General features: G+C 42.0%; 1 protein-coding gene across 2 annotated transcripts in view; it reads right to left on the minus strand.

Annotated features, from left to right (window-relative positions):
• Positions 1-26182, minus strand: part of pik3r4 (phosphoinositide-3-kinase regulatory subunit 4) — a 53809-nt gene extending 27627 nt beyond the window's left edge. The window contains exons 1-9 of one of the 2 annotated variants that reach the window (XM_033016988.1): positions 25097-26182; positions 21828-21961; positions 16438-17020; positions 15559-15693; positions 15205-15426; positions 10355-10528; positions 8997-9142; positions 6536-6739; positions 915-1116 (exon numbers count right to left, since the gene is read on the minus strand). In XM_033016988.1, coding sequence (XP_032872879.1) covers positions 915-1116; positions 6536-6739; positions 8997-9142; positions 10355-10528; positions 15205-15426; positions 15559-15693; positions 16438-17020; positions 21828-21961; positions 25097-25826 — 2530 coding nt within the window. In that variant the 5' untranslated portion in view covers positions 25827-26182. The remainder of the gene's footprint in view (positions 1-914; positions 1117-6535; positions 6740-8996; positions 9143-10354; positions 10529-15204; positions 15427-15558; positions 15694-16437; positions 17021-21827; positions 21962-25096) is intronic. The other variant, XM_033016982.1, reaches the window with a different exon arrangement.
• Between the last annotated feature and the right edge of the window lie 1243 nt (positions 26183-27425).

Below are 27425 nucleotides of genomic sequence, written 5' to 3' on the forward strand. Positions count from 1 at the left end.
TAAAGGATGAGGTTTACAGCGCACTTAGAAGTTCATAATAAAATTGGCCGAACTCAGCATGGTCTTGTGAAAGGCCGAGATAGAGTGGATGTGGAAAGGATGTTTCCACTAGTGGGAGAGTCTAGGGCCAGAGGTCATAGCCTCAGAATTAAATAACGTTCTTTTAGGAAGGAGATGGAGGAATTTCTTCAGTCAGAGGATCTGTGGAATTTCTTTAGTCAGAGGATCTGTGGAATTCATTGTCACAGAAGGTTGTGGAGGCCAAGTCAATGGATATTTTTAAAGCAGAGATAGATAGATTTGTGATTAGTACGGGTGTCAGGAGTTATGGGGAAAAGGCAGGAGAAAGGGGTTAAAAGGGAAAGATAGATCAGCCATGATTGAATGGCAGGGTAGATCTGATGGGCATAATAGCCTAATTCTGCTTCTATCACTTCTGAACAAATGATTAATAATTTACCACAAAACAAAGCTCGTAAAAGGTAGCATTGTTTTAGCAACAATTTCCTGCTTTCCACATTTGTCCATGTACTTGCAGATCCTTGGAAATGCGTCTCATATGGTATTTGGAAAAAGTGAGCACCAATTTTAAAATTGGTATTTTTGTGCAAGAAGAAAATGAGCCATTATATCCTCTCCACCATTAAAACACCAGGATTAACTTGACAACCACTTTAACTGTTAAATTACTGATTTATTCTGTTTAACCCCCCCCCCCCTAAAAAGAAAAGTATAATGTCCACCACAATGGATTAGATCTGCATCAATAGTTTGCCAGTACAACATTTTAAATGTATCTACATATCCTGTTATCTATGTTTCGACTTCTGAACTAAACAGCTGCTCTCACTATGTATATACTACTTGACAATTATAATCAAGGCAGCGAAAAACGGAAAGATAAAGAGGACTACCTCGTTTATCATCATTTTCTTGCTTTGTCTTCACAAGATCAATGTGCCTTCGAGGGATTCCTAATGCAGCCAGATCAATCACGCCACTTTGAGCGCTGTCATTCATGTGGCTTTGGTCCACCACATTGGCTTTGGCCTTGTTTGACTTCAGCATGAAATCCTTCAGAGCGAGTAGTTTGTCTTCATCTGCTTCATTCATGCCCTACATCAAAACAAATGAGCCACATGACAGATCAGGTCATAGTGAAACCTAAATGCCGACTTTGAGCTTCAGGTTGATAAAAGCCAAACTAATATTTGGACCAGGGAAGAATGATGTAAAACAATTAATATTCCAATTCCATATAGTTCAAGCTTAATTGTATAATAACATGACAGCTATGAGTTTATATCAACAAAGCCTACACTTGGAGACTGCGGCACCTTTGGGAATGCCAGCATGCGAGAGATACAAAGAGAAAAACAAGTATCATGGTAGCATTAGGAACTTATTCTGTAGTCTCACTTTTAGCCACAGAAGGCACAGTTCCCCTCATATTCGAATCCCCCACTATTGCAGCTCACCTAGAGTTTTCCTTCCCCGCTGTGCATTCATTCATCCCGTGTTATTGCCAGGACCAGGTGCAGAATATTCTGAGTGAAAAGGGGGGGGGGGGGTATATATTTCACATTTTTGCTAACAACATAGGTAGAAAGAGGATCAGAGTCCTGAAAAGTGAGTGTAGGGAGCTGGACGACTTCTAGGGTTATGATCTCACGACTTGGGTTGTTAATTTGAGGAAAAGCAGATTTCAATAGCATAAAGGACATCATGAAAGTAGATTATGAGCAGGTGCCAAGTCTTTTAAAAGAGAATTCAGAGCTAGCATGTTGAGGAAATGAAAAGATGGCAAGATTAGCAAGCCCTGATGACAAAGGATAGTGAAGGCTTGTACAGAGGAGAGAATTTAAGAAAGAGAAAGGAGGACCACAAGGGGCCATGAAGTATCCTTGGCAAGTGAGATTTATGATATTCTCCAAGTTTATCAGGAGTAAAGGGTACCCAGAGAATGATTGGATCTCCTAAATATTAGTGTGAATGGGTGATTGAGGTTCGGCGTGGACTTGGTGTGGCAAAGCGCCTGTCTCCATGCTGTATCTTTTGATCAAATAAATAAAAAACATAGGGTTGATGAATCCACAGGGCTGGATTAAATATATTGCAGGATGCTATTGGAAGCAAGCAAGAATGCAGCTGGAGCTCTGACAAAGATTTTTGCACCATTATTAGCCACAGGAGAGGTGCCAGAAGATGGAGACAGTTAATGTTCTTTCATGATTTATGGACACAGTGAGGTTTGTGTCAGTATACAGGAAGCTATGAAGGGGTTAGAATCTATGTATAGTTATATGGATGGGAAAGGAATGGAGGGTTATGGTCTGAGCGCAGGTATATGGGACTAGGGGAGATTATGTGTTCGGCATGGACTAGAAGGGTCGAGATGGCCTGTTTCCGTGCTGTAAATTGTTATATGGTTATGTACATTTAGAAAGACTGCATGGAGAGTCCGCACAGCTTTATCTGCCTCATTAATTGGATTTGATGAAGGTAGGCTGGTATTGTCTAAATGAACTTCAGAAAACAAGATGCTAAAGGGGCTGCCCCACTTGGGCGACCTAATTGGCGAGTTTAGAAGAGTTTGAAAAAAAAAAAATGACATGTTGAAGACCTCCTTTGACTACTCTCGAGCATGAAGAAGAGTAACGAAGACCTCCTACGACCTCGTGTCGACCATGCTGCGAGTACGAGTCGAGGGCAAACTCGCCAGAACTCACGGATTAGGTCGCCCAAGAGGGACATGCCCTTCAGATCTTTATTAAGGGTCCTTAAATCTCATCCCTTGCCTCTCTCAATAACCTGTGATAAATCCCATCAGTCCTGGGGATATATTCACCTTAATGCTCTTCAAGTGCCCCAAAACCTCATTTTTCTTAATCTCAATCTGCCCTTGCATATTCATATACTCCACAACCAACTGAATCAGTCCGAGAAAGGGTCCCAATGTCACCTATCCGTGTTGTCCAGAGATCCTGACCCACTAAATCACTCCAGCGCTTTATGTCCTTTGGGTGGGTGAAGAGGGGCTCACTGGTGCATTTTGCGAGTCGGGAGTGGAGTCAGAAGCCGGGGCTCTAAACGGCCATGGAGATGGTGAGAGCCAGGGATGGGTCATTCCATTCACATTCTGCTTATATTTTATATTTAATTTATTTACATTTCTGAGACTCCATGGTGCCTCCGAGACATGGGAGCAGTGTCATTAGTGGGCCAGGGGTGTATAGTCATTTCAATATCTCGTGAACTCTGATGGTCCAGAAAAACAGATAATGCAGAAAGGCTCTGGTGCTGGAAAATCGATATTCATAGAAACATGGCAAAATAGGTGCAGGAGTAGGCCATTCGACTCTTCGAGCCAGCACCGCCATTCAATATGATCATGGCTGATCATCTAAAATCAGTACCCCATTCCTACTTTATCCCCATATCCCTTGATGCTTTCAGCCCTAAGAGCTAAATCTAACTCTCCTGAAAACTCTGTAGTTAATGAATCAATATCCCATTTCTTTATATTAATTTGTTCGACGAAGAGGGAGAACAAAGAGGGAAGAGACAGAGGCTTTAAGATTTTGCCTTCCATCACAGTGAGGAGTTGTTTGGTGAACTCACTGTGGTGGATGTTAAATTTGTGTTGATTGTGTGTTTTTGTCATTTTTTTATTACATGTATGGCTGCAAGGTAACAAAATTTTGTTCAGACCGAAAGGTCTGAATGACAAATAAATTCAATTTGATTCTATTCATTCTACCCTTTTCTATGCATATATAAATGTTGACTGGTTAACTTTCTTGCAATAAATGGTTAGTTTCTTACAAGCTTCAGTACATTTGCATTTCTGGGCAAGGAAATTGTGTTTCATTTCCCTGGATGCTCACTAAATGTACCACAAACTATGTGTTAGCGGAAGACTAGCCTATACCAATGTAAATTAAGATAATTCTTTTTATAACAAATCTCTAAATGTTGGCTGAACAATCCATTACGACCAATTTTCAAGTTCAATTACTTCTCTGTTTATACTGGAGCACATGAGAAATAGATTCAACAGACCACTCTGCGCCCCTTGGTCCAACTCCACCCTTTCACAAGATCATGACTGATCCTTTCTCTTAAGTGCATTAACTCCAGATCCCCTATTATCCACAAATCTATCACTTTCTGTTTACGTACAGCGTCTAAGATTCATACTCGTCTTTGACACAGAATTCCAAAGATTTGCAATCTCTAGATGAAGAAGTCCATTTTAAATTTAATAACTCAGCGGGTCAGACATCATCTCTGGAGAAAGGGAATAGGTGACATTTTGGGTCGAGAATCCTTACCTATTCCTTTTCTCCAGTGATGCTGTTTGACCCACAGAGTTACTCCAGTTGTTCGTGTCTATCTTCAGTTTAAACCAGCATCTGCATTTCCTTCCTACATACCCATTTAACATTTTCTGAATTATCAACTATTTGAGATACCCGATTCTGGATACTTCAGCCAAGACAGCCATCTCTGAATCAAACCTCTTAAGCCACAAAATGCTCTTTTGTATTTCAATTACGGTAGATCATTTCTCATTCTTCTAAACTCTAGACTGCATCGGCCTGGTCTACTTAAAGGGCCTGTTCTTGTGCTGCACTCAGTTCTTCTTGCAGGAAAGGCAAAGTACTGTATTCCTTCCTAACACGTTATAGTCTCACATTACCTTTCAGTGATGCGTATATGAGAACACCCAGGTTTCTCATTGTTTAAATAGTGCTTCATTTTTCTATTTCTTCTGCCCGTGAAAGGTTGCAAACTTTCCATGTTATATTCATCTGCCTGATCCATGCTTATTAACTTAGAAATTTCAAGCCCCTTGAATACATACAAATACTCAGAATACATACAAATAGTTTTGTGTTCTGAGTACGACTGTAAATATTACTTTGTGGCGGCACCTGGTGACAACCCAAGGGCACAACGAACCATTGGCTCTACAGGACAGCGTCTTGGTGTGGGAGGCGCTAGTCACAGGGTCGGTACCCGAGTTGGTATTTAAGGCCGGGCAACGCCCGTAACCTTGGAGGAGCAGGAAGCTGTAATGGAGAGAATAAACATGTCCAGTGCACGCAACTCGTGTCCGATTAGTTTTTGGCTGGACTCTTTCGCGTGCCCGCCACACTTGTGACCTCGATGCCCAGGAGTGTAATCCTGGAAGGGAGATTTGAAAAGAAAATGAATTCTGCCGCTGCCGCCTACGAGGCCGACCTCAACGCGGTCTCCCTGACGATACCTACATTTTGGACCTCCCAGCCGGGAGGTTTGGTTTCGACAGGCCGGATCCCTATTTTACATCCGCGGCGTTACAGCCAATGAGATCATTGATTAGATTGTGAATAGTTGGAACCCATTACCAACACACCAGTGAGAATCTCCCATCCCAATTATTTTTTTCTCTGTTAAAAAACTACTGTTTTGATTTGTTAACCAATCCTCAACTGAGTATGCATTTTGTTTTCTTATTAATAACTTTATGCGTGGCATTTTATCAGTCTCATTTGCCCCAATCTATTCTATTAACTACTCTTAAAAAATTCTAAATGGCACATCAAATATGATTTTCCTTTCATAAATCTATGTTGACTCTGCACAGTCCCATTAGCAATAGTTTAAAGCTACTTTCAGTTACTGAAGTCTGAGTAACTTGTCTGCAGTTCACTATTTTCTCTGCAGATAATTTCTTAAATAGTGGGTTATCTTTACTTTCTTCCTATTTTTAGAAGATAAAAGCTAATGTACCCACCATTTTCATATCAATCTTCTTCAGAACATCACAAAACCATGCCATCAAATCCTGCCTCCACTAGCTTTTCAAAGTGTATTTCAGATTCCCGTCATCTTCTGGGTAGAATAAAAAATCTTTACCGCCCATCTAACCCTTCATTCCTCACCATATGCCTTTTTGTTTTTAACATCTCCATCACAAGGAAAAGTTTCTCACTATCTAAGCACCTCACAGCTTGATATATCCATCTAGAAAGGTTTAGATTAACATTATCAATTTATATCCAAATTGTATGGAATCTATTGAGAGGACTAATTTTGGGAAGGGAAATCTTATCCAGAGCAAATGACACAAAGAAAATAGGTGCAGGAGTAGGCCATTCGGCCAGCATCACCATTCAATATGATACGCATGATATCTACAATATGTGTTGTGACCTATTGGATCTTTGTAATGGTTTCAACATATACGTCTATAACCGACCAAGTCTGCCTTATTACTTACATTGTAACTTACTACCAACACAAAACAATCTGTAGAAACAGAAAGAAAGCCCAATATTGGTATTGAAACTAAAATTCACTGAAGATCCCTTGTTAGATAATTAAATGTAGGCTGAGCAAATGTCTTACTGAGCATTTAGTCATTTAGCCCTGATGACTTGAAAAGTACAACGAGCCAAATTTTGTCCCTGACAGATTGATCAAAAGTGAATAACAAAGAAATTAGGAGATTCAAGATTTTTTGTTAAACTTGTATGTTAAGTATTACCTGGGAAAGCAATTTCTTTAACAACTGGGCAATAATTGGGTCCTCGGGGATTGGGCAATCCAGCAGAAGTCCATTTCGTATTTTCTGGCGCAAGTACAAATGCCTGTAGAGATTCATTATGTCCTTCGATCGCAATACATAGTCAAATATGGAACGGTTGACTGGCTCTTTGAGGACGCTCAGCAACACAATTTCCTTGTCTATCTGGAAGACAATCCCCAAAAAGCCAGTGAAAAACATATACTAGACTAATATTTACATACAATACCTCTAATAAAAACAAATACGATAATAATCATAAAAACAAACACCATAATCTCTAGACACAAGCCACTGCAGATGCTGGTTTACAAAAAAGAGACAAAATGCTGGAGTAACTCAGCGGGTCAGAAAGCATCTCTTGAGTTCTCCATGTTCAAACACTGGTGTTCTCCATGCTCTCCAGAGATGCCACATGGCACGCTGAGTTTCTTCAGCACTTTGCATCTTTAATGCAATCTCCAGAAAAGTGATGTGTTTGAATGAGGGAGACCAGGATATTAAACAGGCATTTTTCATTTGTTTATTTCCCTCTCTTATTTCATTTTATTACATGTGCCACACTTTGCAAATGATTCTGGCCTTGAATCCTGGGGTGTTCTGCTGTGTATTTCCCTCTGGCAAACATTCATTGCTATTCTCCATTATTTGCAACTTGGGTAGTTTTCAGCCTGTGCCATTAACCTTTTTTCCCCCACGTGCTTCAATCTTGGAGGAAGGCCAATTGTGCGGTATTTTATCTGTGTCTTTTCGAAATCCATACAACAAGTACAATCAACATCACATGGCCACTCACTTTCATCAAGATGTGAAGCCTTCACTAAATTAATTGCAGTGATGAGGTCTTTAATTGAGCGAATAGACTAGAGAAACTGCATTTACTTTTCTTGGAACAAAAAGTAATCTCCGGTGGTACTGAAACATGATTTATTGAGATGGCAGACAGAAATGTTCTCATTGCTAATTGACTGAAAAACCAACAGCATCAAATTCTGTAGACAACCAAATAACCATGATTGGTTAGTTTCTGCCATGACAGGAGTTGTAAAAAAGGTTTTTGTTTTTTTATTGGTCACATACACATACACCTAGGTGTAGTGAAGAGAAATGCTTCTTGCCATTTTGCAGCACATAAAGAAAGAATACAGACATAACATTAATAAGAGTTTTAAACATAAAGAACATCCCCCCACAATTGTTCCCATTATGAGGGAAGGCACAAAGTCCAGTCCCCAACCCCAGTTCACCCATAGTCGGGCCTATTGAGGCCTCCACAGTTGCCTCTACGGAGGGCCGATGTTCCAGGCCGTTCTCGCCGGGTGATATTGCTCCGGCATCGGGAGAGTCCTCTCAGCGGCTTGGGAACCCTGGAACGACCGCTTCCGTACTGGACGCCGCGCCGGTTGGAGCTCCACAACTGGCGATCTCATCTAGAGATCACTGGCTCCCGGTGTAAAGTTCAGCGCCGCCGCCCGCAGCTGGTCGCTCCACAGTCCCGCAGCTCCGCGATGTTTTCCTCAGCGGTCTTCAGCTCACCGGAGCTCCAGCGCGGCGACCCGGGCAAGGCATCGCCCGCTCCGTGATAGCGCTCCAGCGCTGTGCCGCCGCCGAAGCCGAGGTTCTGGGCGGTCCCCGACAGGAAACTCCGCTCCAGGCCCGCTGGTAGGCCGCGAGGACGGGTTGAAGCTGCAGCCCGGAGAAAAACTGCCTCTCCGACCAGGTAGGGACCCTGAAAGATAGTTTCCCCCTTCCCCCCCCCACACATAAAAAAGTCTAGACCTCCAAACAAAACACTTTAACCAACTAAAATAAAAATAAAAAGATGAAAAGACAGACAGCTACTGGCTGGGCAGCCATGCACAGGACAGCGCCCCCCTTCTGTCATAGAGGGAGATCAAAATATGGTGTTCAAGAGCACTTGAAAACAAAATGATGGTAGGGCAATAAGAAGATGGCAGAGAAAAGGGACTAAATTGATAATTTGTGCATTGGACTGGCATGGATTTAATGGACTATGGCTTCTATCACTATTTTTTTTTTGTAGTTTTATAGTGTTTATTCTTGTTCCCAGTCATTAAGGGAATGTTACTTTAAAAAAAAAACCTTAAGTAAAAAGTACTTAAGTACAAATGCAATTTGTATAGGCACCAAATTTGTTTCTTTTTTCCTAAAAGATGGATTAAGTTATAAAATAGAAACCAGGGAAAAATAAAAGTACAAGCACAAATCCCACATTGTAATCTCCAAATTCTTTAAGGTAAGTTGTAGAAAACTGGTTAAAACAGTAACAATTATCTTATTCACTATTATTTGTACTAAACATTACAATAAAGAAAATAAATGGAGACATTTTAACTACATCAAAACACAACCAACTGCATTCTATTTAACCATGGAACAAGTCAGGTAACACAAATCGTACCTGTATTATTGGTTGGGAGATGAATGGATTGAGGAATGGCATCAGTTTGCAATAAACGTCAGCAATATTCAGATGCTGTGCAACCACCGTTATGAATCCCACAGCTCCATAACGGATCCAGAGATTTGGGTGGCACAAAAACGGTGCTAATGTAAAAAAGGAACAAGATTTTTTTTTTTTTTTTAATAAAGTCCACAAATGTTAACACAAACAGGCAATTACCTGTGCACTTTGCATGGATTTAGTTAGTTTAAACCATTACATATTTTAACAACATTAGTAAGGTAATTAGAAATACACAAATACCATTAAGTACATCATTGTTTTTAGTTATATTCTACGGAAAGCTATATTCAGGATTCTAATGATCCTTCCAACAAATACATAATCTTTTCACAGGAAATTCTACAATATTGTTTCTGGCAACAATTGAAAAGTCATTGTGTATACCTTACCACTTGAGAAAGAGAATACTGTAGCCCCAATACAATTGTTTATTAATTCACTCAGACATCCTTGGCATTGCTACCTTGGCAAATACAAACTTAATCCTCTCAAACAGAGATTAAATATTAAAAGGGAGCTTTTACATGTTGCTATAAAACTTTATATCCTAGAGATTTAAATTCCTGTTTGTCTGTTTTTTTAAAAAACTGTATTGATTTTCCACCACAATTTTTCTTAGTTGTACAAGACCTCACCATCCAACTTTTTATATATGCTATGCGGCCCATATCCCTCCAAACCTTTCCTATCAATGTAACTTCACATTGTGTTTTTGATTTTCTGTTTTTGGATTGAATTCTGTTTTTAATTTGTGTCTCTGTGATGTCTTTATTACTTATTTTATTCTGATTATATGTTTCTATTCCTATTAATCTATGTAAGGTGTCCTTGAGATGTCTGAAAGGCGCCCATTAAATACAATTTATTATTATTAATATTACCTGTCCAAATGCATTCTAATTGTCGTTATAGTACCAGCGTCAACCATCTCTTCTGGCAGCTCATTCCATATACCCACTACCCTGTTAAGGGTTAAGGATGTTAGATAACTCAACACAAGAGGTAATACAGAGTGGATGGACCTTTTGTTCCTAAACACAGGGTTAATAGTGGTTCTATGAGAATTAATAGGAGATAGAAATTAGCTTTCATGTTGCATCCAATAAATAGCCTAATAATCATCCTCCATTCAATATGTATCTGAATGAGGACAGGCATGTTTGAACTAGACCATCTTACATAAATGCAAAGTTTTTGTCATCTGATTACCATTACAGATAGTGACTACGGCTAATATAAATATTCCAATAAGGAAAAAGAAAACATATCCTTCTAACAAATCTAAAACTTACCAATATCGTTGGCAAACTCATAGATGTGAGGTTTTTGCAGAAGTCCCAACTGACACATGCATGTCATCGCATTGAGGGCTTTATAGATCACAAACTCCTCAGCATCACTGAGTCCTTGTTGAAGAAGGGGCTTGAGGATTGATGAGCTCTGCCATCCAACATAAGCGGCCACACCTAAAAAAATAAAAACACCTTAATCAAGAACAATGCATCAAACAATTATCAGGACCCAAATGGTAACCATGTGAAGTTTTTCAGAATCTGATAACAAAAAGTTATTGGAATTTCTTTCTTATTGGTGAATTATATCATATGTTTAAGCCTTTTTAAAAAAAAATAACAGGAAAGTCAGAATCAATTTATTTTTTATTTTTTATAATCTGCTTCATTGAAGATGGGAATTAGCTTTCCTTTTCTGAAGGAAAACGACTCTTGCACGGCACCAAACAGTCACTTTATAAACAATATGTTCTGTTGTTATACACTACTTTAAGGTAAACGATAGGAACTGGACTAGACTTGTCAAATAAATTTGGCACAAAATGCTGGAATAACTCAGCGGGCCAGGCAGCATCTCTGGAGAAAAGGAATAGATTGTAGCGGCACCTAGTGGTTAGGCCACTTTTGCTATGCGAATCCTCGGCAGTCACGGAAAGGAGTCACGGGATATAGAGTGGTGCCCTAGTATATAAGAACTAACCTTCCCTCTCTCTCTTGTTCTTCCTCTCTCTTCATGAGAGTGTCCTGCCACTTCAGCAGGTGCTCAACTGAGGCCACGAGGCTACAGCCTTTCAGCAACAATGACTAGAGTGCTAATCGTGCGTGTATATCTAACCTACATTGCCTGAATAAAGAATCCATTTATTCACAACGTTTGTGCCTCTACAAGGTGACGTTTTGGGTCGAGGCTCTTCATCGGGCTTAAGTTTGCAGAAAGCTTGACTTGTATTGCTATTCCACCAGAAGAAATTATATGCCTCATGCTTCCAAAGAGGATATGAACAGAGGGTGAAGAAGGTGTCCTGAATTGAAATGTCGCCTATTCAGGACTTCCAAAGATGTTGACTGACCCACTGAGTTACTCCAGCAATTTGTGGGTTTTTTTGTAAACCAGCATCTGTAGTTCCTTGTGTCTCCATATGAACTGAGTACTGTATATATACTTTTATGGTGGACCAAACTACACCAATTATAGACAATAGTTCCAAGGGGAACTAATGTCATTCAGCTTATTCCAGGCATGTTCATTCCAAAATGACATTTGCTCACTAGAAAGCCTGGATACGCTCAAGAGACAGATGCCAGGGCACCTATCGCTAAGATCTTCCGCTGGACACATTAAGTTCAACAAGGCCCCACCACACAGCAATTCTCCAGTACTCAGGAATCTACCTCTCTAATGCTAAGCTAGTCAAAACTGGCAGATAAATCCTTCTTTGTTTGAATAAGAATTCCCAAATGGAGATTAAGAAGAGTCGTATCAGGCCCTTTGGCCAACTTACCCATGCCGACTAAGATGCCCCATCAACACTAGTCTCACCTGCCTGATTCTGTCCAAATCCCTCCAGTCTTGAGAAGGAAACTAATTTTTACTTTAATGTATAGAATTATTTCTTCATGCTTGGATTAAATTATAACTAACTTTTTCAATTATTTTTTTAAACAAACCCTCGAAAGCGATTAAAGAAACTAAAGCTGCATTCAATTTTTGCACCATCAAACGTTATGGAGGCATTCCAGTGCTGGGGCCTCAGCCACATTTTGCCTAAGATCTACTCAAGGTCTTTCAGCACCCTGCCAGATGCCTCCCAAATGTAGAGAGTCAGCAGATTCAGCATCTGCATCAGCCACACAAGTACAAGCAGACAGGGACAGAATAGTGTTCAATTGGGCCCAACGTAAATAAACTCAGTTTACATTGATTTTGGCATGCACACACTGTAGAGCTGTCTTACAGTTAAGTGATGAGCATACACATTGCCACCATCAGAAGCAGGATGCTGAAAGGTTAAAGTTACTTTACCTCCAAGTTAAATAAGTTATTTCAGTCACATTTTGCTGTATAAGTGACAAAAGTTAGTCATTTGACATTCAAACCCCATATATAACATACAATTTGCGTTGAACAAGTGCGAAAGGTCTAAAATTAATTGGGAGGCACAAGAGACTGCAGATGCTGGAATCTGGAGCAACAATCTGCTAGAGGAACTCAGCAGGTCAAGCAGCATCTGCTGGGTGCGGTGAAGGATGTGTTTAACCTTCAGGATGAAACCCTGCCTCAGGACTAGAAGTGAAGAGGAAAGATGGCTAGTATAAAAGGGAGAGGGCTGTGTCGAGACTGAGACCCGTTTAATATTAACTGTTCCTGCTGAGTATTTTAAATTATTACATTTTTTTGCAATTGACGGAGCAATTTTCTTTCATCCCGACAACAAAAAATTTGAAGTAAATAAATTTGAATTTCCGTATATTCTTTTAATATCTTGGAGAAATTAAAAAAGAAAAATGACTCCCTGAAATATAAAAATTACATTTTAAAAAATCGAACAATTGGTAGATGGTAATTTCAGTGCTCATACACATATTTAAATTATGACTATGTGCTTTTCAATTTTCATTTTGGTGCGAGGAGCCTTTCTCAAATCATTGAAAGGAGGTTTTATTGTACCACCTGGTGGTCGACTTTAGCAAAACCAATGAACTACTTTAGAATTAACAAGCAAATATATATGAATGCTTTTGAAACACACAAAATTATTTTGTTAGCATAAATACATTACAAAGAAATCTAAGTATTCATATTTTTCGATATGAAGATGGCACAGCTGGTAGAACTGCCCTCCTACAGTGTCAGGGAGCCTGTTTCGATCCGGACCACAGAAGTTTTCATATTCTCCCTGTGATAATGTAGGTTTCCTCCAGGTGCTCTGGTCTCTTCCCACATCCCAAAGACGTGCAGATTTGCAGGCCAATTGCCCCTTATGTGTAAGGAATGGTTGAAAATGTGGTATAACATAGAACTAGTGCGAACCGATGATTGATGGTTAGCATGGACTCGGTGGACCAAAGGATCTGTTACCACGCTGTATCTCTAAACTAAACATATCCTTCCTCTTACTCTCATGATAATAGTATTCTTAAACAAAAATGCTCCTTGTATGGTCACCTGTAATTAGCTGTTTCTAGACATGTTTTCACCTCTGAACCAAAAGCACAAACATTCCGATGGAAAATAATGCTAGTCTTGTACACAATAAATATAATACGTCAAAAAAGTGTTGAAATAAGAAGTCTTTGTTTGAAAATAGTGGATGAGACTAAATGTTACTTCAATGATAGTGAAGCAAAAATTGTTTTATCTCTGAGCTTATCGTCCTTAAAAATATCTGTATTACAAAATTTGTAGAGAATATGGGATGAATCTGGAGAAAACCCACAGGGGGAACATGAACTCTGTACAGACAGCACCAGTAGTCAGGATCATACCTGGGTCTCTGGTGGTGTAAGGCAGTAACTTTACCACTGCACCACTGTGCCATCGTAAATACTGGCAATTGAGATAGAAGAGGGAAATACAGAAAACAAATAAACAGGATAAAACTGAAATTTAAATCTCCAAAAGTAGAGAGAAAAATAAGATGGTGAATTGTAATTGTTACATTTAATAATAAGTCCCAAGGGCTACAATATGCCCAGAGAAGTGACAATTTAGGTTTATCATTGTCACGTGTACGGAGGTACGGTAAAAAGTTGCATGTAGAGTAACTCAGCGGGACAGGCAACATCTCTGGAGAGAAGGAATGGGTGAGTTTTGGGTCGAGACCCTTCTTCAGACTAACCAGTCAAACTAAATAATACAAAACATAACCACATTCAAGCCAAATTCAAGTACAATAGGTAGAGCAAAGGGTAAAATACAGAATACAGTTCTCAGCATTGTAGGACATCCGTTGCACAGACAAGTCCAATGTCCTTCAGCCCAATTTGTCCATGCTGACCAAGAAGCCACATCTACACTCGTCCCACCTGCCTGTGTTTGGTCCATATCCCTCTAAACCTTTCCCACCTATGTACCTGCTCAAATGTACAATAAAATGAAACTCAATACAAAGTATTTTAGCACATGCAAACAAGAGGAATTTCAAGTAATCTTTCCAGAACACTGAATTACCCTAATCAAATTGTGGGATAAATGTGATTTATTTTTGGTATAGTGATCAGCAGTAGATTAAAAGGTAGATAAAAATGCTGGAGAAACTCATCGGGTGAGGTAGCATCTATGGAGCGAAGGAATAGGTGACGTTTCGGGTCGAGACCCTCCTTCAGACTGGTGTGGGGGCGGGAAGAAGAAAGGAAGCGGAGACAGGGGCTGTGGGAGAGCTGGGAATGGGAGGGGAAGGAGGGAGAAAGCAAAGACTACCTGAAATATGAAGCAGTAGATTAAGTTAGCTTTATATTTTTGACTTACATTTTTCTGAAAAACAATTATCAGCATCTCAGGTCCAGCACTGTTTTGTCTCTCAGCTGCCTTAATTTATCTTCCTCTATTTGCACACTTCCCACTAACAAGCCATGATTACCAAGCATTCATCATCTTTGACAACACCAAAGCATTTATGTCAACTGTACAATCTTGGTCTCTAAACATTGCCCTATTCTGAAATGTAAACACACTCATCTTCTCCTTTTCAGAGTTCTGGAAAAAGTCATCAGCTTGAATAGTTAACTCTTCTCCATCCATATTTGCTATCTGGACCACTGGGTATCTCTACTATTAATACAGTAAGATATAAAATTGGGCACAATTGCAGCACAATAGCAAGTTATCAAAATATTCATACTGTACTTACCAACAATACTATCAAAGAAGGCACCTCGAAGATGCCAATCATTCTTATCATTCAAGAAGGTGATCATGTGCGACAAGAGAACATCATTTGCCTTTTGGCGGCCAAAGAACACACAAAGTCGAGTTATCCCATTCTCCATTAAGGTCTGCTTCACAATATTTTCTGGGTCACTCAACAGCGTCACCACCTTTTGCTGAACCATCTCATGGAGAGCTTGTAATTCTGCAAACATGGGATTCAGTTCATTAGTTAACAGGATTTTGAGGAATTGAGTTAGAAGAGTGAATAATTGTATTACCTTGTGAAAAATAATATTAAATTGCAAATAAAATAGATTATAATGTGAGAGATTACCAGAGTCATAGTTTTCATTGGGATGTAGTATTTCTTCTGTTTCCTCTCCATTTAGCTCACTTTCCACATTTAAATTATTTAACTGGACTATTTCTAAAAATCGGAGAGCTGTCTCAGCCAAAAGTGCTATGTTTTCTGTTAAAATACAATACAAGATTATGAATAGTTCAGAAAATATTGTTTGGAGAGACAGCGCAGAAACAGGCTCTTTCGTCACCTAATCCGTGCCGACCAGCGATCCCCACACAATAACGCTATCCTACACACACTAGAGACAATTTACCCAATGCCACCAAAAGTATCTTTCACCGAAATAAATTGTAGTTCGGCGTTTGGCCATGTTATAATATTCAGACAATTAAAGAAATTGAATAGTGTCAGAAATGAACACAAGATAGAATTGCAAGAATTCAAGAGCAACCAATGTAAAAAAAAAGTTCACAAAAACACAATAACCTTAACTTATATCAAAAACATTGCCTTAAAACGAGGATGGAAACCTTACATGGTTAATGTGTAGGAAAGAACTGCAGATGCTGGTTTAAATCGAAAGTAGACACAAAATGCTGGAGTAACTCAGTGGGACAGGCTGCATCTCTGGAGAAAAGGAATGGGTGATGTTCAGTTCTTCAGATGAAGGGTCTCGACCCATCCCTTCTCTCCAGGGTGCAGCCTGTCCCACTGAGTTACTCCAGCATTTTGTGTCTGCCATACAAAGTTTAATGGTAGGAGACAAGAGACAAATGCAATCCTAACAGTGGAGCAATGGGGCAAGGACAGGAAAGAGGCAAAAAGAGAGGGGTTTCAATTCATATCCAGTTGGTTCGCCCTATGAACCGGCTACAGATTAGAATTATTTATTTCATCTACGTTCCTTACCTGCATATGCTAATCTGACAAGAGTTGCTTCATCCTGAGCCAAGTGAGCAATACCTGGCAAGATGTACTCGGGGTAAATATTGACATCATTACGTGGCACCTCTTTGACAAGGGCTAGGACTTTTGTCAGTGTTCTGACTGCTTCAGCTCGGACCCTTGGTACGGAATCATTGGCAAAATGTAAGAGGTAAGGTGTTATCCTATCAAGTAGTATCTCGCCACTTAGTCTGGTTGCTAAGTGGAGAATTAGTTCCAAAGCAGCTAATTTAGAATCACAGAATTGGAGTGTCTGCAAGCAAGAGGTGATAACAGACACTAAAATAATCAAACCATACTCTTTTGTTTCTCCATTGTTTTTATCCGTCTGGTCTTCTCCACAAACATTTTGTAGAATATTTTCTAAGTCCTTCCTTATTACCAAGATACGTTCATCAGCAGATTGGAAAGTCTCTTTTGCAAATTGTGCCATATAAGGTTGCAGAAAACTGTAAAACAACTCTGGGAAAGTTCTGCCCCTATGTTGTTTAAGATGTTCTTCAGCTGTTAAACGTTTTTCAGGGTCACGCTGTATCATCTGAACAACCTGCAATATAGGAAGATCAATGTTCTAATCTTTAAAATAACGCAGACAGAAGCAAATTATATTTTTTGATCACGTAATTATACAAGCAAACATGGAAATGTGGATTGCGAGATCAATATCCTAGAGGGGCTGAAAATCTTACAAATTTGTTTATCCTGATTTACAAGCAACAAAATGCCATCTGTAGCACTAAGTTACAAACAGTTTGAGACTAAAAATTCATGGTTATAAGCAAGTAACTATATTTCAGCTACTCTAATTCCTTGGCTTCCTGACCCACAGACCTCAATCAGTGAGAATAGGGGACGAATTATCCTTTACTCTAATCCTCAACACTGGTGTTCCACAAGGATGCATTCTCAGCTTTCTGCTTTACTCCTTGTGACTGTGAGAAGGCATGTGACTTGTTGCATGTGACAATCAAGTATTCATTCATTCATTGTACACCCACGATTGTGCAGCCAAGTAAAAATCCAATTCAATTTACAAATGCACAGACAACACCACCGTTCTGGGCCAGATATCAAATAATGTTGAGACGGAGATCAACGGTGGATGCGATCTCGCTGGCCCTCCACTCCGCACTGGACCACTTGGACAACAAAAACTCATATGTCAGGCTGTTATTCATCGATTACAGCTCGGCATTCAACACAATCATCCCCTCCAAACTGGTTACCAAACTCGCAGAACTAGGTCTCTGCGCATCCCTCTGCAACTGGATCCTCGACTTCCTCGTCCACAGACCACAGTCTGTTCGTATTGGTGGAAATGTGTCAGCCTCGATAACAATCAGCACGGGAGCACCTCAAGGTTGCGTGCTCAGTCCCCTGCTGTACTCACTCTATACCCATGACTGCGTAGCCAACCACAGTGCGAACTCCATCATCAAGTTCGCTGACGACACCACTATTGTGGGGCGTATCACTGATGGGGATGAGTCAGAATATAGAAGGGAGATCGAGCAACTGTCCATATGGTGCCAGCGTAATAACCTGGCCCTCAACACCAGCAAAACCAAGGAACTGATTGTAGACTTTGGAAGGAGTAGGAGGGGGACCCACAGCCCCATTTATATCAATGGGTCGATGGTTGAAAGGGTCAAGAACTTCAAATTCCTGGGCGTGCACATCTCTGAAGATCTTTCCTGGTCCGAGAACACTAACGCAATTATCAAAAAAGCTCATCAGCGCTTCTACTTCCTGAGAAGATTACGGAGAGTCAGTTTGTCAAGGAAGACTCTCTCTAACTTCTACAGGTGCACATTAGAGAGCATGCTGACCGGTTGCATCGTGGTTTGGTTTGGCAATTTGAGCGCCCTGGAGAGGAAAAGACTACAAAAAGTAGTAATCACTGCCCAGTCCATCATCGGCTCTGACCTTCCTTCCATCGAGGGGATTTATCGCAGTCGCTGCCTCAAAAAGGCTGGCAGTATCATCAAAGACCCACACCATCCTGGTCACACACTCATCTCCCTGCTACCTTCAGGTAGAAGGTACAGGAGCCTGAAGACTGCAACAACCAGGTTCAGGAATAGCTACTTCCCCACAGCCATCAGGCTATTAAAACTGGCTCGGACAAAACTCTGATTATTAATAACCACTTTCTGCTATTTGCACTTTATCAGTTTATTTATTCATGTGTGTATATATTTATATCATGGTATATGGACACATTTATCTGTTTTGTAGTAAATGCCTGCTATTTTCTGTGTGCTTAAGCAAAGCAAGAATTTCATTGTCCTATACAGGGACACATGACAATAAACTCACTTGAACTTGAGTACATTAAGGAGATTGAGAACCTCATGACCTGGCGTCACAACGACAATCTTTCTCTCAATGTCAGCAGGACAGAGGAGATAGTGATCGATTTCAGGAAGCAAAGTGGTACACATATCCCAGTCTGCAATGACGGCACCGAAGAAGAGATGGTTGAAAGTTTCAAATTCCTAGGAGTAAATATCACCTGCAACTTTTTCCTGGACCTCCCATATTGAAGCCACAGCCAAGAAAGCACATCAACGCCTCTACTTCCTTAGAAAGCATAGGAGGTTTGGCATGTCCCCAACAACTCTCACCAACTTTTACAGATGTGCCACGGAAAGCTTTTTATCAGGATGCATCACATCATGGTTTGGGAACAGCTCCACCCATGACCGCAAGAAATTGCAGAGAATTGTGGATGCAGCCTGGACCATTCCACAAACCAACCTCCCTTCCATTAACATCTCACGCTACCTCGGCAAGACCAGTAGCGTATTAAAGGGCGAGTCGCTCCCCGGTCACTCCCTCTTCTCCCCCCTCCCATCAGGCAAAGGGCATAGAAGTGTGAAAATGCACAACCCCAGATTCAAGAAACGTTTCTTCCCAGGCAATTGAACCATCCTTCCAACACTAGAGAGCAGTTCTGAGTTACTATCTACAACATTGGAGAACTTCACATTTTACAGGACTTTGCCTTGCACTAAACGTTATTCATGTCATTCCATTCATCATGTATCTTTTGTAATCAATTGTAATCATGAATGGTTCAATTGTAATCATGTATGGTCTTTTCGCTGACTGGTTAGCATGCAACAAATGCTTTTCGCTGTACCTCTGTACAGCCTTTTTATTTTAAAGTACAGTAATCAGCCATAATTCCCACGATCTAAAATAATTGGAAAGGAAATATAGAGTAAAAATGGAAAATGCTTTAAATACTTTGCATGTTAACAAGCTTCTGAGGAGAGAGAAACCAATTACACATTTCAGGTCAATAATCTTACTGGTGAAATTCTCATCAATTTTAAACATTTGCTCTGATTCTCACTCCACAGATGTTGATATTGACGTTGGTATGTGTGTTTCATTTCAGATTTCCAGTTTCTGCTTCAAGTTTTTCGTTTTTTGAGAAATAATCAAGGCTCCTGGTCGCTAATCACTATCCAACAGCAAAAATACATGCAAAGTGTGAATTTTTTTTAATAGGTTTGCTAACCCTCTCTAGCTCTTCAATGAATAATGCTGCTTCCAAGAAGCCATCACAGTCGTAACAGAACCTGAATTCGTAGTCATCGTCAAAACCAAAAATGATAAATGGACAATATTAAAATCATCAATGAACTATGATTCCAAAGCTTGTTCACAGTGTAAAGCAATTAGGATCGTATATGCTATATTATCATACTTCTAGAAACATTATTGTATTCTCCTGGCAAACTGTTTTGGCCTCAAAAATAATTTCAACAAATCCATTAATTTATGGCCAACCATCAGATAAACCACCACCTAAACTGCCACTTAGCACAAATCCAATAGGGTTCACACAATGAAACAAATCTTTCACCGTTAACTTGACTTATTAATGCCATGAGTTGGAAAATGAAATGCAGTTGCCAGAGCAACTACAGATGGACAATAAGGGATGCCTTTTTCCTTATACTATGCCATTGATGGAATCACATATCTTCATACAAACAGTGGTAACATTTCATTTAAAAAAGTCGAATAATAATAATAATAATAATAATAATAATATATTTTATTGTCATTGCACACAAGTGCAACGAGATTCGGGTATGTAGCTTCCATCCGATGTCATAACTTAAATAACTAATAAAATTTAGATTTAGATACCCCGAGAACATGGTTTGTAAAAACATTAAAACAGTAAGACAGACTAAAGTGCAGATGTGTCTGTGCTACGTGACCATCCGAGGGAGACAGTCCATGGGGGTGGAGGGCACTCAGCAAGGCCGGTTCAGAGCCGCTATAGCTCTGGGAAAGAAACTGTTCCCGAGTCTGGAGGTGCGGGCGTAGAAGGCCTTGTAACGTCTGCCGGAAGAAAGTAGTTTGAACAGTCCATTACAAGGGTGTGAGGAGTCTTTATGGATGCCGACGGCCTTCCTGAGGCACCATGTGTGGTAGATGTCATCCAAGGCTGGTAGCGGTGTCCCAATAATCTTCTGTTCTCAGTTGACGATGCGCTGAAGAGCTCTCCTCTCCGCCTCCGTGCAGCTGAGATACCACACAGAGATGCCATACGTTAGTGTGCTCTCTGTTGTGCAGCGGTAGAAGGTTGTCAGCAGCTGTTGGGGCAGACCGGTCCTTTTCAATGTTCTCAGGAAGAACAGTAGTTGCTGTGCCTTTTTGACCAGCACACCGGTGTTGGTGGACCATGTGAGGTCCTCTGAAATGTGAGTGCCCAGAAACTTAAAGCTGGACACTCTCTCCACACTGTCCCCGTAGATGGAGATTGGGGCGTATTCCCCATTCTGTGACCTCCTGAAGTCGATAATCAGCTCCTTGGTCTTGGAGGTGTTTAATGACAAGTTGTTACGTGAGCACCAGTCCGCCAGGTTCTGCACCTCCGCTCTGTATTTTGTTTCATCACCGTCGGTGATCAGCCCGATCACAGTTGTGTCGTCTGCAAACTTGACGTTGGTGTTGGTGTCAAATACAGGAACACAGTCGTGTGTGAAGAGGGAGTAGAGCATGGGGCTCAGTACACAGCCCTGGGTGATAGTGGAGGACAGGTGTGGGCCCAGTCTCACTGAATATGAACTATAGTTTGAGAAAATGTCTGATAAAGTGTCCCAGCCCAAAATTATGCCTGTCCATTTCCCTCTACAGATTCTGCCTGGCCCGCTGAGCTCCTCCAGCACTTTGTTTTTTGCTGAGCTACAACATAGTATACGCATTCCTACCATCTACACTTGAGCAACATACAGTATATTGAATAATCATTTCAAAGACTGCAAAATGCACTATATTTATGGCTGCATATTAGATTTTAAAATAATAATTTGGAACCATTTGCTTACCAGACCCCTTATGGTAATATCCTCAATCTTATTCAGCACCTGTTCATGGGCAAAATGGCCATTTCTGTAAGCCAGCAATTGGGATAGATCAAACATTGGTACTCCTTCTGTGAATAGCTCTGCAATTACACACCCTACAATAAGAAAAATAATCTATTAGTGCGGTTTGAACGTTATGTATATTATGCACCAACTGTGCAAAATTAGTAGCCAACTATGAAACTGTTGCATTCTTAACGTTTCTTTTCTTATGACGGTTTCCTTTACCCAATTAGACAAAGTGTTACAAATTAAAACCAAATGAAACTGATCAATTGTTCCCACGTAACTTCTTGAAGTTTTTTTAAAAAATATTGTCCATCATCATTCATCGTATTTATTGAATGGATTAAGGTAACCCAGCATAACTTTAAGAACAAATCATGATTAATCAAATTGAAACATTTTTTTGGACGAGATAACAGAGTGCTGATAAAGGTAATGTAGTTAATGGGTTGTATGTGCACTTCCAAGCAGCTTTTCATGAAAAGCCACTTTGGCTTACGAACAAAGTTGAGGCACATGCAATAAAAGGGACACGGTTAGTACAGATATGAAGATGACTATTAAAAGATCACAGAGGGTTGTGGTGAATGACTGCTGTCAATCAAATGAGGTAAAATAATGGCACTCACCTGATTGGAGCAATATTGGGGATCATTGTTTTATTTTTACATATATCAAAGTCTATATTAATGGTTCAAATTGCAGGTGCAGTTGACAATTGTTTTATATTTGAGGGTATCAAAGAGATGCAGCATGGAAGAAGGCTTACTAGCCCACTAAATGCACTCCTCCTTACACGTGACAATGAACTAAACTGAACTAAACCAACCATCAATCTGATTGGCAGTACTCTGCAGTAACTGCAAAGGGGACAGTAATAGAATGCAGCAGGATATAAATAGGCTGGCGGAAAGTATAGATGCATGGAGGGTGATGGTTAATGCAGAGAAATGCTAGATAATTGAATGAGAAAAATGCAAAGGATAAAGGATACTAAAAGGGAATGTGGAACAGAGGAACATTAGATGTAGGTGCACAGGTCACTGAAAGTGGCAGGACAGGTTCAAAGTGGCTAATAGAGCCAGAGAGTGTGACAAGAGTGAAATCATGCTGAACCTTCTGGTGAAGCCTCAACTGCAGTGCAGTGTTCAAAGCACTACTAGGCATTAGAGAGGGTACAGAACAGATTTGAAAATAACTGTAGCCTCTTATCCCAGGACAAGGTATATTAGAGGCATAGGGATTAGATTTTTGTAGAAGGCACAGGAGAGATTTGTTAAAATAATTTGGGGCCTTGATAAAGTGGACAGTGGGAGGCTGTTTTATTTAGTAGAGGGGACAAGGACGAGAGGTTACAGGATAAAATAAAGGGGAAAATAAGTAAGAATATTATAGGGATAACTTAATTACATAGCATGCAATTAGAATCTGAAATCCACTACCTGGACCTGTAGTGGGGATACTGCATGCAGTGAAGAAAGCTAATGGTATGTGGCACTTCATAATGAGAGGAGTCGAGTATAGGAGCAAAGAGGTCCTTTTGCACAGGCCCTCTAGTTGTACAGGGCCCTGGCGAGACCTGGAGTATTGTGTGCAGTTTTGGTCTCCTAATTTGAGGAAGGACATTCTTGCTATTGAGGGAGTGCAGCGTAATTTAAGAGGGAATTAGATGTGGCCCTTGTGGCTAAAGGGATCAGGGGGTATGGAGAGAAGGCAGGGATGGGATACGGAGTTGGATGATCAGCCATGATCATATCGAATGGCGGTGCAGGCTCGAAGGGCCGAATGGCCTACTCCTGCACCTATTTTCTATGTTTCTATGTCTATGTAAGTTCACATGGTTAATTCCCGCTCTGGCGGGACTGTCATAGATGAAAGAATGGAGCGACTGGGCTTGTATACACTGGAATTTAGAAGGATGAGAGGATATCTTATAGAAACATTAAGGGATTGGACACGCTAGATGCAGGAAACATGTTCCCGACATTGGGGGAGTCCAGAACTAGGGGGCCACATGTTAAGAATAAGCTATTTAGAACTGAGATGAGGAAACCTTTTTCACACAGAGAGTTTAAATTTGTGGAATTCTCTGTCTCAGAAGGCAGTGGAGGCCAATTCACTGGATGCATTCAAAAGAGAGTTATAGCCCTTGGGGCTAGCGGAATCAAGAGTTATGGGGAGCAGGCACAAACGGGGTACTGATTGTGGATGATCAGCCATGATCACATTGAATGGTGGTGCTGGCTCAAAGGGATGAATGCCCTACTCCTGCACCCATTGTCTATGTATCTATGGTTGTTGAGAAAGTTGTTGCAAAGTGGTACCTCCATTGGAGATCTTTAGGAAAATTCAGTGTCAAGACAAACTTTTTTTTTCAATTTTAGATTTTCAACATTCTCAGATTTACACCTCAAATTCAAAGTAGGTATGACTTTTACAGCTATGGGATTTCCACTTTGTGCCTGGTCAAGCAATGGTTCTTTTGGGCAGTAGATTAAGATTTTGGTACCAGCCTGGAAGTGGGACCACAACCCAGTTGAGTGATCGCGGGTGTGGGGGATGAGGGTGAAAATTGATAGAATTAGTGTCCCCGGCCCGAGGGCTCTCTTGACCTGATTGTAGAGTCTCAGTGCGGAAGAAGGCCCTCTCGCACCTGAAAGATCAGAGTTCCAATACAACCTATAACCAAACTAATTAGGACCGAGGGCATTCGATCCAATTTGAGATTCCATCTACCAAGACAGATGTGTACAGCAATTCGTTCTTCCCCTGCACAATTAAAGCATGGAATAATCTCCACCCAACCACAGTTATGCCCCTGGCCCACTTAGGAAACCTGAACGGAAACCTCTGAAGGTTTCCGTGCGGTTCCCGGAGGTTTTTGTCAGTCTCCCTACCTGCTTCCACTACCTGCAACCTCCGGCAACCACCTGCAACCTCCGGGAACTACACGGAAACCTTGGGTGGGGCGCAAAGTCTCCAGAGGTTTCCGTTCAGCTTTCCTAAGTGGGACAGGGGTATGCCCCAACCAGATACAACTAAATTTAAGGTAGCTCTTTCTTCCCAAAAACTCTTTCTGGCTTAAGTTTTCCCTCCACCACCTCCAGTTTAAGTTCCATTTGGAATATTTTGGAGGACCAAGAAACCTACGTCCACACAATAATGACTTTCCAATTCTATGATCCACGCACTTTCCAACTAACAGACCACATTAGCAAGTGCACCTGCAGAGAAAACGTCCATGGCCGGTTTGAGTTCTCCCCTCATCCTCTGGCTGTTGGGAGTCAGATCCACCAGTGGGGTAGTTGAATCCCTCGCCGATTCCAGCTCGGTGCTGAACATGGTCCCGTCCACAAACCGCTCGGGCGCGATGTAACAGGTCCTCCTCCGGGAGGTGTCGAAGAAGTAATTGAAGTCTGCCGGGTTGTCCTCGGGCAGGTAGGTGGGCTTGAAGCTGGCAAAGTCGGTGAGCAGCACCCAGTTCCAGCTGGTGACCATCACGTTCTCCGTCTTGATGTCTCCGTGGCGGACTCCGGCCCGGTGGGCTTGTTCCACGGCGCTCAGGAGCTGGAAGGCGATCCACTTCTTCTCCATGTTGTTGAGGAAGGGCCGGGTGCTGATGCGGTCGTACAGGTTGTCGCGGACGTACTGGCGGAAGAGCATGGCGGCTTTCTCGGTGAAGCCGGCCCTGAGGAAGGGCAGGCAGTTGTGGGCGCCCAGCAGTTTGTGGCGCAGCTCCTCCAGCTCCTGCTTGTAGGCCGTGAGCGGCAGCGACGGGTCCTGGACGGCGAACACCTTGACCACCACCAGCCCCTCGCGGTGCTTGGAGCGGGCCACCTTGAAGAAGCGGGTGCTGCCCAGGCTCTTGTCGTACTCGAACTCGTGGATGTCGGAGAAGTAGCTGTCGACCGACAGGATCTGTGAGGGCGCGATGCCCGCCAGCTGGTTCCCCATCGCTCCCCGGCCGCCGGGATCAGCGCAGTCTCCGCCCGCCCGCTCGCTGTGGCTGTGGCGTCTGCACCGGCGGAACTAAACTCCGGGGAAAGGGGGGACCGGTTAATTCATCCCCCGCCCCAATTAAAATAAAAACTTGACCCTGTCGGCTCAACCGGTCACGTCAAATAAAGTCAAGCAAAGTGCGCGTCATCAAACTCATTGAACGTGAACTGGAGGAAGGGGCCGCGGTGAAGCTGCACGAAGACTGTCTCCCGTCAGGGAGCCCGGAGGGAATTGGCGGCGGTACAGGGGCGAGGGAAGATAAACCCGGGCGGACCGGGACCGGGACCGGGCCCTCCTCCTCCCCCCCGGGCGGCGACTGCGCGCGTTGCCCTGGCAACAAGCCAGCCCAGGTCAGCAGAGTTTCATTGTCAAACGCGTCGGGAACGGGGTGGCGGCATCTTGCTCCCCGCAGCTCCCCTCCAGCCCCCCGCCCCCAGCCCCCCGCAGCTCCCCCCCTCCAGCTCCCCCCCTCCAGCTCCCTGCCAACGTTAATAATAATAATAATGGATGGGATTTATATAGCGCCTTTCTAATACTCAAGGCGCTTTACATCGCATTATTCATTCACTCCTCAGTCACACTCGGTGGTGGTGAGCTACTTCTGTAGCCACAGCTGCCCTGGGGCAGACTGACGGAAGCGTGGCTGCCAATCTGCGCCTACGGCCCCTCCGACCACCACCAATCACTCACACACATTCACACACAGGCAAAGGTGGGTGAAGTGTCTTGCCCAAGGACACAACGACAGTATGCACTCCAAGGGGGGTTCGAACCGGCTACCTTCCGGTTGCCAGCCGAACACTTAGCCCATTGTGCCATCTGTTGTCCCCTTATTCGTTATTCCCTTATCATGCTTCTGTACACTGTAAATGGGTCGATTGTAATCGTGTCTTGTTTTTCCGTTGACTGGTTAACTTTAAGAAATGAGTATGATTTGTGTCATGTGATATATTCAATATGTAAGTAAGTAAGTAAGTTTTATTTATATAGCACGTTTTAAGTCAACTCGCATTGACACCAAAGTGCGTTACAGCGATAAGACAGAATTCCTCCTCATAGGCTCCAAAGCCACACTCAGCAAAATCAATAACCACACTCTCACCATCGACGGCACCACTGTCTCCCCATCTCCCCAGGCCCGCAACCTTGGCGTGATCTTTGATTCCACCCTCTCCCTTGAGCCTCACATCTGCCATGTCATTAAAACCTCCTTCTTTCATCTCCGCAACATCGCCAAACTCAGACCCTCTCTCGCACCTCCCGCTGCTGAAAGACTCATCCATGCCTTCATCTCCTCCCGACTGGACTACTGCAACTCACTTCTCCTTGGCATCAGCTCCACCTACATCAACCGACTCCAACTGGTCCAGAACGCAGCCGCCCGACTCATCACCCACACCAAATCCTGGCATCACATCACTCCAGTCCTCAAACAACTTCACTGGCTTCCCATCTCCCACCGGATCAACTACAAAATCCTGATCCTCGCCTACAAAGCCCTCCACCATCTGGCCCCCCCCATATCTCACTGACCTCCTCTCCCCCTACCAACCC

The sequence above is a fragment of the Amblyraja radiata genome, chromosome 2 (assembly GCF_010909765.2).
Source record: "Amblyraja radiata isolate CabotCenter1 chromosome 2, sAmbRad1.1.pri, whole genome shotgun sequence".
NCBI lineage: Eukaryota > Metazoa > Chordata > Chondrichthyes > Rajiformes > Rajidae > Amblyraja > Amblyraja radiata.